This window comes from Pipistrellus kuhlii, unplaced genomic scaffold (genome assembly GCF_014108245.1).
Source record: "Pipistrellus kuhlii isolate mPipKuh1 unplaced genomic scaffold, mPipKuh1.p scaffold_m20_p_14, whole genome shotgun sequence".
Taxonomy (NCBI): domain Eukaryota; kingdom Metazoa; phylum Chordata; class Mammalia; order Chiroptera; family Vespertilionidae; genus Pipistrellus; species Pipistrellus kuhlii.
Window position 1 is genome coordinate 6,821,386 of NW_023425449.1, and position 13,691 is coordinate 6,835,076.

General features: G+C 40.0%; 1 protein-coding gene across 8 annotated transcripts in view; it reads left to right on the plus strand.

Moving 5' to 3' along the window:
- ESRP1 (epithelial splicing regulatory protein 1) overlaps positions 1 to 13,691 on the plus strand; it is a 50,141-nt gene that overhangs the window by 32,128 nt on the left and 4,322 nt on the right. For 6 of the 8 annotated variants that reach the window (XM_036436534.2, XM_036436538.2, XM_036436535.2 and 3 more), the window contains exon 14: positions 8,576 to 8,726. The exons of the other annotated variants lie outside the window; for them this stretch is intronic. In XM_036436534.2, coding sequence (XP_036292427.1) covers positions 8,576 to 8,726 — 151 coding nt within the window. The remainder of the gene's footprint in view (positions 1 to 8,575; positions 8,727 to 13,691) is intronic. 8 annotated transcript variants of the gene reach the window in all.

Here is a 13,691-nt window from a genome sequence, read left to right on the forward strand (position 1 = left end):
AATGATGAGAGAGAATCATTGGTTGGCTGCTACCTCCTGCATACTCGCCTACCCCCACTCGGGATTGAGCCCAGAACCTGGGTATGTACCCTGATTGGGAATCAAATCATGACCTCCAGGTTCATAGGTCAATGATCAACCACCGAGTCACACCAGCCAAGCTGTCCAATTTTTTAAGTGGATTGTTTGTTTTTGATGTTGAGTTATATGAGGTCTTTATAAAGTTTTTTAAAATATAAATTTTGGATAGTAACCCTTTATTAAATGTAACAGTGGTGAATATCTTCATTCAGTAGTTTGTCTTTTTGTTTCGTTGCTAGTTTCCTTCCTTGTGCATAAGCTCTTTAGTTTGATGTAGTCCCAGTTTCCTTCTGGTCCCTTGCCCTAGAAGACCTATTCCAAAAAATATGTTATAGATTTTCCTGCATATGTTTTCTTCTGGGAGTGTTATAGTTTAAGGTATTATATATAAATCTTTAATCATTTTTATGGCTCTGGTCATTTTGTGGTTCTTGGATACGATGTAGGAAAGTGTGTGAGTTCCTTTTTTTTTTTATTTGTTTGTATCTGTCTAGTTTTCCCAACACCATTTATTGAAGAGACTGCTTTTATCATATCATTCAATACTTGTTTTATATATTTATGTCCTTTTGGTATTCCTTTGATGTGAATGTTGGCACACTTGATGGTTTCCCAAAAGTCCCTTAAACTATTCTCATTATGTAAATTCTTCCTTTTTCTCTTTTGATATTCTAGTTGGGTGTTTTCCACTACCTTATATTATAGATCACTTGTACTGTTGTTGTTCCATGTTAATTATTATTGATTTGAGAGAGAGATAAACATTGATTTGTTGTATGCTTTCTTATATGTACCCTGACTTGGGATCAAACCAGAAACCTTGGAGTTTTGGAATGACCCATTATGTTTAATTCTTTTATAGGGTTTTTGGGATCCCTGCCAAGTCTAATTGCCCATGATTCTCACTTGAATATATAAGGACGTCTCATTCTTAATTTTATGTTTATAAAACTTATTAAAAATCTTTTTAAATTCAATAATCAGTTCAATTTGTTAAAATAAAAATTTACTTTAACACAAGCAATACTGCTCAGAATTTAAAAACTTACACCAGGTCTTATTTTTTTCTTTCCCCGCTATTAAATGTTTCGAGTATATCCACCAGTATGTGACTTTTTAAAAAAGTGGCCCGGAACGAACACATCTGATTCCTACAGTTGCTGTGTTGCGTTGTATTTTCCTCTCCTTTCCATCTATAATATTTTAGTAGGAAGGAAGACCTTTGGAATCTCAGTAGCAGTGAAGCTTGTAGCCGCCACATTATTGAAAATATTCTTTATTCTACTGGGGGGGGGGGGGGAGAATAAGGAGATAGCTATGGTAATTGCTAGCTAGTCAGCTTTTAAAGGGTTGAAAAGACACAGAAGCACATGTAATTAATTTTTCATCGTTGAGTACTGTGTCAGGCACCTCTCCCAGCTCCAATCTGTCACCTTCTGTGGACTCTGTGACAATCACTTGTCGGCAGTGGTTATAAAAAGATCTTTGTTTACCTTCCTTACATCATTAGAATGTCAGGAGTGGAATGCATTGTTTCAGTGCATACCTGGTGCAGTTTCTCATGCCTACGATACATTTATTTGCAGAATATCCAGTTCCTCCACTGACTTGCTCTCTGGGCGCTATTAAAAGAAGGAATCCCTTAGAAATAGTTTTCCATCACAGTGAGATGGGAAACTCTTGAATTGAAACCCCAAATGCAGGAGGAACTGACATGGATGGCTTAATAGCTCATGTAATTTGGGGCCCCTGACTACGTGTTATTTTTTCCCCTTTACTAGTTTTAAAGTTTGTAATATCCTTATTATTAACTCTTAAAAGAGTATAAAGTATAATGAGGAGAAAGATATTCCCATTTACACACTTCAAAATCTAAATGAACCACTATTATTAGTTTGGAAACATACACATTTACACCTGTACCGCCTATCTATTCTGTTCTATATTAACTTTCCAAAATGTCATTGGAGTTCTCCCTATTTATCTCATTCTTCTAATTTCCACATGATGTTAATATAATTGTAATGTAGCCATTTCTTTATTTTTAGACATCTAATTTTATTTTCTCTAGTAAATAAAAGTTTTTGTTGATCTTTTAGTACTTATATTTCTGCAGGATGGTTTAATGATGATTTATAAAATAAAGATAATTTGTAGGAATAATATAACCTATATAAATAAGATAAGCAAATTCCCAAAACAAGAATATATTTTACAGTAGAACACCAGTAATTTCTAACCTCACATGATTATTAAGGCATTTGAGGCAATTGGAAAACTCTGTTGTGTACATATACAAGATATTTTGGCCAATTCTTTGATACAGAGGCAAGTTTGAGATTGCACTCTCTAAGCTAAAAAGATATTAAATCAGAACATTTGGAGTTTGTCTCTGAAAGTAATATTTTTTGTAATTCCCTCCACTTAAAAAAAATGATATGTGTCAGTTTGATTTCAGATTAATGCAGTGTATTAATCTGAAATCAAACCAGAACACTTCAAAAGCTAGGGATTGCTTATGTGTCAAATATATCTTTAAATGTTGTGCTTTCAGAATAAGCAAGCACCTTACTCTTAAAGAATTAACATTCTAATTAAAAGAAAAAGAACTTAGCTAAAATACATGTGCCAACCTTGATAAAGAAAGTAACCCTGCCATGGCTGGTGTGGCACAGTTGGAGTGACCTCTTGTATGCTGAAAGGTCGCAGGTTCAGTTCCCTGGTTGGGGCATGTGTGGGAGGCAAACAATCCATATTGATGTTTTTCACATTGATCTCTCTCTCTGTCTCTCTCTCTCTCTCTCTCTCTCTCTCTCTCTCTCCCCCCCTTCTCCCTCTCCCCTTCTTCCCCCCCTTATTTTTCTCTTTCCCTTCTCCCCCCCACCAGAAAACAAATAAAAAATAAAATAAAAAATAGTAAAAAATCAAAAGAAAATAACCCTATTTTGCATCTACTTTCCCATTTAAGCATTTCCTTGGTATATCTTTAAGGGATTAAAGTAGGCCCAATGGAAGAACTGACATTTGTATGTGAATTTTACTTAACAATATAGGCTGACTTTTGATTTTCTTTACGTGTTAAGTATTTTCTTAAATACTTCTTTTTAAAATATTTTCCACTGAAAGCAAAACGTATTAGCAGTGTTTTTTATTTATATACAAAATAATCAATAAGTTATCCCTGGAAACGTAGACCATAAATACCCTCTCTCTGTCTAAAGTGAGTAAAAACATATCCTCGGGTGAGGAATATTTTTTTAATGGGGCTTCCTGGAGGCTCTTTGTTTTGAGTAACCAGCCTGTCACTTCACGATGGTACTTGAAACATGATAACTGCAGTGGCGGGCTACATTCTATACCCTTTAACATGGTTGGATTAAATGTAAGTTTAGTCGCCGAACCATTTTGACAGTACATAAATTAGCTGATGAGGTGAAATAGATTCTTAGAAGATGTCTTGAAGCATTCTAAAATGTTTTCATATCCATTGGTTACTTAACGTTTCTTTGAAAGGTGGATACATGTACATAAAGAAGTTCATACAGTCATGGCGCCACATAAGGAGGCTTCAGTGAGAAGTGGCAGTGATGGATTGCATATAGAGGGGTGGTTCCACAAGTTATAAGAGAGCTGAACATTTCCCAACACCTTCTCACATCCATCATAACCTCATTGCAAATACTTGTCACGCTGTTACACTAGTGTGCAGCAGGGGTGGGGGACGTCCAGCCCGCGGGCCCATAGAAGGCCCATGAAATCATTCCACGTGGCCCTGCCAAGGCATTAGGGGTAAGTTACTCAAACCTTTGAGCAAACAGAGCAGGCCAGTGTTTAAGTTGATTATGTTGTATGTTCCTCAAATGATGTTACACCTATGCAAATGTCCCTTGGCAGAAAAAAACGGTTCCTCACCCCTGATAGTATTTAGCGCAGTAACCACCTGCACAGGTTTGTAGCACAGGAGCTGCGTGGGAACCGAATGTTACCCCAAAACGTGTCTTTGGCATTGGGATTAGTGTAGGCTGAGGAAGAACAGCACACAAGCTTTGTGCAGAGGCAGTGTCATAGCCAATGAGGTTTATCCAAGGCGTGATTATTGCTAATTGTTTTTTTGTGTGTGTGTGTTTTTGTTTGTTTGTTTGATTTTTAAAGAAATAGCACACAGGGAGTTGCTCTGAAAACCAAGGTGAAGTTACTCTTTGTAAAAGCTATTTATGATGGTTAGGAAAATCTCTCTTAGTGAGAAGAGCTCTTCTTGGGAAGAAGGGAATGATTTTTATCACAAGAAACTCTTGGTGCTGAATACAACAATCTTAAATCTGCAGGACAAGCTTAACCTTGTTTACTTTGCTTTTCCTGGTAACCTATCCCCCCCCAGGCCCCCCCCCCCCCCCCAATGTGATACTTAGGTTGGTGGCTTCAGCCATTCTGGGGAGTTATTCAGATTGCTTACAGAAAGTATATATGTCATTAAGCTTTTGTTTTTCTCCTGCTAATCTGTATTTTTTATTTTTTTTAATTTTAGTATCCAGTTATAGTAACCAGTCCATGAGAAGTCAGGGAATTAAATTTCCAAAGAGTACTGAAAAGTTAACCTTGCTGAAATGTTTGATTTCAGATAAAAATTTAGAGTGAGTTCAAAAATTTTTCTATAACACCCCGCCTGTAAAGCTCAGTGTTTGAGCGTCTTATCTGTGAATCAGGAGATCACGACTCAGTTCCAGTCAGGGCACCTGCCCGGGTTGCAGGCTTGATCCCCAGTGGGGGACATGCAGGAGGCAGCCAATCAATATTCATTCTACTTGATGTTTCCATCTCTCTCTCTCTCCTTCTCCCTTCCTAGCTAGAAAAAAAATTATAATAATTTTTTTTTTAATTTCCTATATGAAAACAGTCATTTTCCAACTAAAAGGTCTTTATAACCCTTGGGGATTTAACGAATCTTAATCCACAAGGATCTGTGTAGTAATTTTGTAAGGCAGCGGGAACCAGGTGTCTTTCTGCAGGACTTCTCATGTTTCCTTAGCTAATGTGTTATGCACATCCGGAGGGCAGAATTTAGTTCTCTAATCTTTTTACTTAACCTATTCTTTTATCTGATAACATTGTGATCCCCTCTTCTCTAGAGAAATATGGCAAGTCCTCAAATGATGAATACTGTCATGCTATGACTTTACCTTTTATATATATATATTTTTATTGATTTTGTACAGAGAGGAGGGAGAGAGATAGAGAGTTAGAAATATCGATGAGAGAGAGTCATCGATCAGCTGCCTCTTGCACACCCCCTACTGGGGATATGCCCGCAACCAAGGTACATGCCCTTGACCGGAATCGAACCCGGGACCCTTCGGTCCCCAAGCCGACACTATCCATTGAGCCAAACCGGTTTCGGCTGACTTTACCTTTTAGAATGCCACCCGATAACATTAATCAGTGTCACCAATGTTTAGTAATTTGTAATCCTATACAATAAAAGGGTAATATGCAAACAGACCAAACAGCAGAACTACTAAAGTGTCATATGCTAATGACATGCTAAGACTGCTTAACTGCTTGCTATGACGTGCACTGACCATTAGGGGGCAGACAGTCGACCAATCACTATGATGTTCACTGATCCCCAGGATTGATGCTCTGACCAGTTAGGTTAGCTTGTTGCTGGGGTCCAGCCAATAGGGACTGAGCAAGATGGGCTTGACATGCCCTGGAGCCCTTCAGTGGTCCTTCCCCTGCCCGATCATGCACCAGTGGGGTTCCTCAGCCTGACTTGTACCCTCTTGCAATCCAGGACCTCTTGGGGGATGTCCGAGTGCGGGTTTCAGCCCAGACCGTAGGCTACTCCCCTTGGGCTCATGGCTGGCAAGGAGTTTCTCCTGATCTAGATTGATTGGGTGTGAGCCTGCTACAGGCATGGTGGGGTCAGGATGAGTGGGAGCAGCAGGTCAGAGCTGCAGGCTACCCAGAGGGACTCCACCTGTGCATGAATTCGCGCACCAGGTCTCTAGTATTAAATAAGTGAATAAAGGGTATGTGACATACCCTTCTTTTTCTTAGAGTGTGTAACTGTCTTGGAATCCTGGCCTTCAATTCACAGACTTTTGAATGTCTCATTAGGATACATTGAACATTATGAAATTAAATGATATAAATTAGTATCTGGGAAAATGTAGGATGGGAAGCATGATTGAATGGTCTCACAGTAGACTCTCAAGCAACTAAATTAGAATTTCAAAACTTTAAAGGAAACAGGTTTTCTCTACTTTGGGGGGGTTCAAAAAAAATTCCCCCCCCCCTAAATATGTATAAAGGACATTCAATACTGCAGAGGAGAAAATCTGGGACAACTGTATGACTCATGCATTTGTGCGTTAAATTCAGTGATTTCTTAACACGTGTGGCTTGTGAAGGAGCCTCAGCCACGGTCATAAGGACTGTCTGGACGGCAGCAATGCTCCATGGTGCTCCCAATGCACACCTTTGGTAAAGCCCCTCGCCTGCTGTTCCCGCTTCATTTCCTCTCACCCCACCTCAGTTCTTTGTTCAGGCAGCTCAACAAGGTTTTCTACCCGCTCAAGTGCAGTGCCCTGGTTAATTTACACGATGTGGTGTGATCTTCCAGCACGCAAGACCTTTGAATTCATTGCTATATTGACTTGTGGAAGTTACATTATTGACACTGTGCACGAGAGACGCTGATAAATATTGACCCTTGAGAATCTGAGACCTAACTAAAAAGACAATGGATATAAGCAAGAACCAAGAAACAGTGACTAACAATTGAGCATAAAGATTAGGATGAGCTTCTGGTATAGTCTGGCTTTGATGGACAACTCTTATATGTTTTTGTTGTGTTTTATTTTATTTTTTTATTGATTTCAGAGAGAGGAAGGGAGAGGGAGAGGGAGAGTGAGAGTGAGAGAGAGACTTCCAGGGATGAGAGAATCATTGTTTGGTTGCCTCCTGCACGCTACCCACTAGGGATCGAGCTTGCAACCCACGCATGTGTTCTGACTGAGAATCAAACCGTGACCTCCTGGTTTAAAGGTGGACACTCAACCACGGAGCCACGCTGGCAAAAAATACATATTCTTTATTTCAGTGTTTGGTAAAAGTCGCCTGTGGAGCAGGGTCTCCAGGTGACTCTAGTAGGCAGACAAGTTGAGGATCACTGCTTTAGGCACTGGAGCTGGTAAAGGCAGCTTGATGTCCGGTACTACTTTTGGGCTCTCCCATGTTTTCAAGATAGTGAAATAGAACAATGGTTATGGAAATAGCAAAAGTGAAATAACAAATGATTGCATCTTATGGTTTATGGAATAACTTGGTATGTTTGATCATTGAATCTACAGAATGAGTCTGTAGAACTCGGGAGGTGCCATCATCCCCATTTACCAACTGATTTAATTGACGTTAAAAGAAATCAAGTAACTTGCTCAGGGCTACTGCTTCAATAGGGAAACGGAGTCTGGAACCAGATGCACATCTGATATCATTCCTATTGATCATCAGTTAGGATCATGTAGGCTACAGACTCTCAAAGATTTTTAGTCCCTTTCATTTTTGTGTTTGCTTGTTTTTGAAATGGGATAATCATCTCCTTAGAAAGATTTATAAAGGTTAATAATCGAAAACGGTGGGTCTTTAAGCTAATAACTTATTTTAAAATTTCCCCAATGGCCACTGACTGTGGTGGAAAACCGATTGGGTGGTGAACCGGATGGAGCTTATTTTATGATACGGCGGTTACTGAAGTTGCCATCCAAAGAATGAGGTGTTCACTGGGTCTGTGCTCCGGGGGGGGGGGGTGACGGCAGAAGGTATACCTGGGGGACTGGTCCGCCAGCTCTCCTGTTGTGCTCATGGTGATTGACTTTCCTTTGCTGGCAATCTTTTCCAGCTCACCTGCCACCTCCTCCTGCTTTTCAGTCAAGTGGAAAGGGATGTCTCAGAAGTGCTGTAGTATTTTTGTGTTCTGTGCTCACTTCTTGTGCTGCACCTTTGCTTGTGTGTACGGGTAAAACAGTCTGTTCCTTGGGAAAATCACTGCAAGTGCTTGCTTTTGGTGGCTGTGGCTGTGGCTGTGGCTGTGGCTGTGGCTGTGGCTGTGGCTGTGGCTCCTGTTAGTCCTGCGTATTCATGCCTTCGTATTCCTGACGACGAGCCAGTTAATCATCAATGAGCTGGTTGTGGAGGTGGTGCTTTGTGCTTGAGTGACCTTACAGGCTTACTTCTCTCCTTCCTGTCCCTTTGAGAATCTCAGCGAGAACTGAGTCTGAGGAAGCCCTGCACTGAACTCTCTGCGCTAACCCTTCTACCTTTTACCTTTAGGCTTTTCTGGAAATACGGTGTTCTTACCTGGCTTGGGGGAGAGAGCTCGGGTGATCCTGAGATCACCTTGAGAGAGCCTGTTACCTTACGTGACTAATGTTTTTGGGGTGAATATTCGACGTTGTCTATTCCTATTGGTTCACTGTACTTTCTCTTCCTTTAGCCCCCCAGGTTCGCCCAATAATCTTGGCTACTTCCCTACAGCTGCTAATCTTAGCGGTGTCCCAGCACAGCCTGGCACGGTGGTCAGAATGCAGGGCCTGGCCTACAATACTGGAGTTAAGGAAATTCTTAACTTCTTCCAAGGTTACCAGGTCAGTAGCTTGAAGAAGAAAACTATTCAGTGCCCTTGATACTTGAGTAGATTTGCCTAAAGAATGCAGCGAGGAAAGAAACCTATTCTCTAAAGTTCGTGTGTGTACAAGTGCTATTCGATTGCTGATGGAGGCAAAACACAACCCAAGTCGGTCAGTCAGTCGGGAGGACCAGTGCGAGTGCTGACTTCAAGCTCATCCCTTTGACAAGATGAGGGCTTTTCCACGCAATGTTTATTCTATTTCATCTGTTGTGCTTTTTTGGCACATAAGCAGCGTGTTCTATCCATCTATCGATAGGACAGGACTGCCTTTTTTTTTTTTTTTTTTAATATATTTTATTGATTTTTTACGGAGAGGAAGAGAGAGGGATAAAGAGTTAGAAACTCGATGTGAGAGAATCATCGATCAGCTGCCTCTTGCACACCCCCCATTGGGGATGTGCCCGCAACCAAGGTACATGCCCTGGCTGGAATTGAACCGGGATCCTTCAGTCCACAGGCCGACGCTCTATCCACTGAGCCAAACCCGTTTTGGCAAAGGACTGACTAAAGAGTTTTCCTTGAAGTCAAGTTTTTGTCTTTTTTTTTAATCCTCACCTGAGCATATATCTGTCCTTTATTCATTTCTTTGTTTTTATTGGAGAGGACAGAGAGAATCGTGAATCTGTTCCTCCTTCTGGGGATTGAACCTGCAACCTTTTGGTGTACAGGAAGACACTGCCACCAGCTGGCCACCTGGTGGGGCTGAAGTCAAATTCTTGACTAACAAAAAAATAAATAAATAAAATAAATAAATAAATATTTAAACGTGGTGTTGAAATTGAATATTTACAAAGTTGTCAGAGGGCTCTATGCCTATCCTGAAAAAACAACAACAAAGGAAGCTCAATGAATCTTTAGTTAAGAACCCCGTAAAATGAGCTATAGGATACTCATTGAGCCTTTTGTGTAATCATCCGCAATTAATTCAGTCCATAGGCCGACGCTAGAATTTTTTTCAATTCTAGAAAGTAACAAGCTCCGGGTAAAGTTTTAGGTTTTAGTGGTCAGCTGAATTAATTTGTTATTTTGACTGATCAACTTTTTACATTCACACTGAATTAATTCTTGGTATTACTCTTGTCATTCTACCACGGCCTGTGTCCATCGTTGTTTTCCAACTTCACCTAAAGATTGAGCTTTTCCTTGGTAAGATCTCTTTAACATTGAGCAAAATCCCCTCATTGCCATCTCATCTGAGCAGGTATCTTTCCTTAAGTCACATAATACTTAGAAGTGAACTTTTCTTTCTTGCAGTAGTTAAAAATCATTATCAGACAGCCTTTTAATTGCATTAAGAGCAAAAATTGTCTTTCTTCTTGAAGTTGAACTTAAGTCTTTAGAGTTGGGAAGCCTTTGTAGGCATGATTGTCAAATCCTAAAATAGCCCTTGATCATTTATAGTATGGCATTTTAAGGGTTGTGCCTGCAGAGGCTGTTTTCACTAGTAGAATGGATTTACATGCTTGGTGTCCATGAATCATGGAAGATTGTAGAACTCAACTAAAATTTGTGTGTGTGCGGGGGGGGGGGGGGTGTTTGTGAGTGTATGTTTTTGTCAGGTAGCAGTAGATACTTTGCTTTTCCCCCTAAACAATGAAGCTGCCAACAGAAGAAGCCCTAGCAGAGATGACTCAGTAGTTGAGCTTCAACTTATGACAACCTATGAGCCAGGAGGTCAGGGATCAGTCCCCTGTAGGAGGGCTTGCAGGAGGCAGCCGATCAATGATTCTCTGTCATCATTAAACGGATGTTTAAAAGTTAGTTTCTGAATTTCATATCTGATTCATTAGGTTATGAAAAGAATAGAGAATTTTATCAAAGGTTATTACAAAGGTTGCCTAGCCCTGGCTGGTGGTTTTCAGTGGTTAGAGCTTCAGCCCACACACAAAAGGTCTCGGGACCGGTTTCCAGTCAAGGGCAAGTACCTGGGTTGCAGATTTGTTCCCAGGCCTCAAGTCAAGGTGCATGGGGGAGGCAACCAATCCGTGTATCTCTCTCCCTTTCTCTTTCCCCATCCCCTTCCATTCCATCTAAAAGCAATGGAAAATCCTCAGATAAAAATTTATATATTTTTTGCTTAATCTCATGGAGTAAACATTTGAGTTTTGTATTTCCCCCCATTGTTTTTCAATTCTAGAAAGTAACAAGCTTCGATAAAATTTTAGGTTTTAGTGGTCAGCTGAATTAATTTGTTATTTTGACTGATCAACTTTTTACATTCACACTGAATAGAATTAAGCAGTCATACACATACGTTGGTTATGAGATTAAGCAAAATTGCTGCTATTTTGAAGAGTGCTCTGGCTGGCTTTTGTGGGTATTTATTCTACCACAAATAAGTAATAACAATCATTTCTAGATTTGTGGCTGAAATACTGGTGTGCTTTTGAGTTGTGATAAAATAACTTCAGTCTTCAGCAGTTTGTCATCAAGATTGGGGTAGAGTTATCTGATATCAAAAGCAGAAAGGTTGCGCAAAATGAATTCATCTCTAGGCATTTTGGCCTTCATTTGTGAAGTGCCTGGAATTTACGAGCTGGCCCAATGAATGAGGAGGATGCAGGGACCTCGATTTTTCAATTCAGTATATCAAATGATTGCGGTGTCTTTCTGTAGTAATTTGAGTTCTAAGATAGTTTCAATGCATCCTTCAAAATCTTTTCTATCTAACCTAAGTTCTTATCACTCTCACATAAAAGCTCCTATTTTCTACTTTCTCTTAGACTTCATAATTTTTTAAAATAAATTATTTTTATCTCAATAAAGAACAGAAAATAACAGCCATGATTTTCAGCAGCTGTGAAGCTTGGGAGATCGGGCCCGGGCTGAGTACGTATTATCGCATTATCTTCTTAGCAATTCCACCCTCCTGCGAAGGCCATCCATAAAAGAGATTTGATCCTAAGAAAGAAAGTAATAGCCACTAGCTGGGGGATTTCAGACTCTTTTTTTTTTTTTTAATGTATTTTATTGATTTTTTTACAGAGAGGAAGGGAGAGGGATAGAGTTAGAAACATCGATGAGAGAGAAACATCGATCAGTTGCCTCCTGCACACCCCCTACTGGGGATGTGTCTGCAACCAAGATACATGCCCTTGACTGGAATTGAACCCGGGACCTTTCAGTCCCCAAGCCGACGCTCTATCCATTGAGCCAAACCGGATTCGGTGGATTTCAGATTCTTTAGATACCATTTTGTCACAAGACCAATCAATCAGAGGATGACTTATTTTATCTTTAATTACAGTGTATTTCTTGCTGGTTGCTGATTTAATAGTTATTCATTTGATTTCTGGTTATTTAGCATTTATTATATGTAATTATATAATTTACTTATATTAAGTAAATACTTGATAATAACTGGTTGAGAGAACGAAATCTCTCCATAGCTTGATTTTGGCTTTAAAAAAATCATATATCTGCCGAAACCGGTTTGGCTCAGTGGTAGAGCGTCGGTCTGTGGACTGAAAGGTCCCAGGTTCGATTACAGTCAGGGGCATGTACGTTGGTTGCGGGCACATCCCCGGTAGGCAGCTGGTGGGTGTTTCTCTCTCACTGACGTTTCTAGTTCTCTTATCTCTTTCCCTTCCTCACTGTAAAAAATTAATCAAAATATATTTTAAAAAAAATAAAAAAATCATATATCGTGCCCAGCTGGTGTGGCTCAGTGGTCGAGTTGTCGACCCAGGGACCAAGAGGTCTCTGGTTTGATCCCAGCCCAGGCACATGCTTGGTTTCCTTGTGGGCTCAGTCCCCACTGGGGTCTGTGCAGGAGGCAGCTGATCAATCTTTCTCTCTCATTGATGTTCCTATCTTGCTCCCTTCCTCTCTAAAATCAGTAAAATATATATTTGAGCCCTGGCCTGTGGATAGAGCGCCCGCCTGGAGACGGAAGGGTCCCAGGTTCGATTCTGGCGAAGGGCACATGCCCAGGTTGTGGGCTCGATCCCCAGGAGGGAACGTTCAGGAGGCAGCTGATCAGTGATTTTCATCATTAATATTTCTCCCTTTCTCCCTGCCTCCCTCCCTCTCTTCTTCTTTCCCTCTTTCTTCCTCTCTGAAATAAAAATATATTTAAGATATATGTTTTTGAAAATACGTATGTCTTGATATAATAATGGCATATATCATTCTCTATACATATGTTATTTTTAAATACAGTTTTTTGAATTATGTTTCCCCCACTCAGCAAAATTCCTTCTATAAAACTACTCCAACTTTTCCATACTTCATTAAGGGGAAGGGGAGAATGTAAGGCTGGAAAGGGCAGGGTTTCAACAAAAGACGGGATTCTGACGGCCTCAGCAAGATGCAGGGCGTGGGTTCTGCTACGGAATTTGAGTCTCATAAAGTTAAAGTTCCCGAGTTAGGTCCATCCCGAGGAATGAGATTAATAGAATGAGGACTGCGTTTATGAAGATAAACCACCAATAAAACATTTGATGATGAGAATGTCATTCTGGCAATGAAAACAAGCCTGAATTTATATTTTAGTTGATGGGTCTATTGTTCTGAATGGACTCTTGAGAATTCTTATATTAATTCCTTTTAAGTTTTTCATTTGCTCTTTGCATGATCTTTTACTGTCGATGATTTTGCATTTCCAGCAAGTGCTAGATTTTATTCATGATCTCTTTGGGCCTTTCACTGCTAAGATTTTTACTTGCTGTCTTATTGAGAGATTAGAGCAGTATTACAAATACATCGAATAGTACTATTTAAAGTTGACAGGGTTGTTAGGACACGTTTGGTTTATTTTAGAATATGTTGCAAATAGTTGGTGCTCAAATATTTGCTATCGAGTCTTACCTGTGGTATTATGGAAACTGTACTGTTAGCAGGCATGAAGTATTTGGTGATGTTTATTGTGCGGTGGTGGTGTGTGTGTTTAATCTATGTGTTCAATCAAACTTCCCTCCCA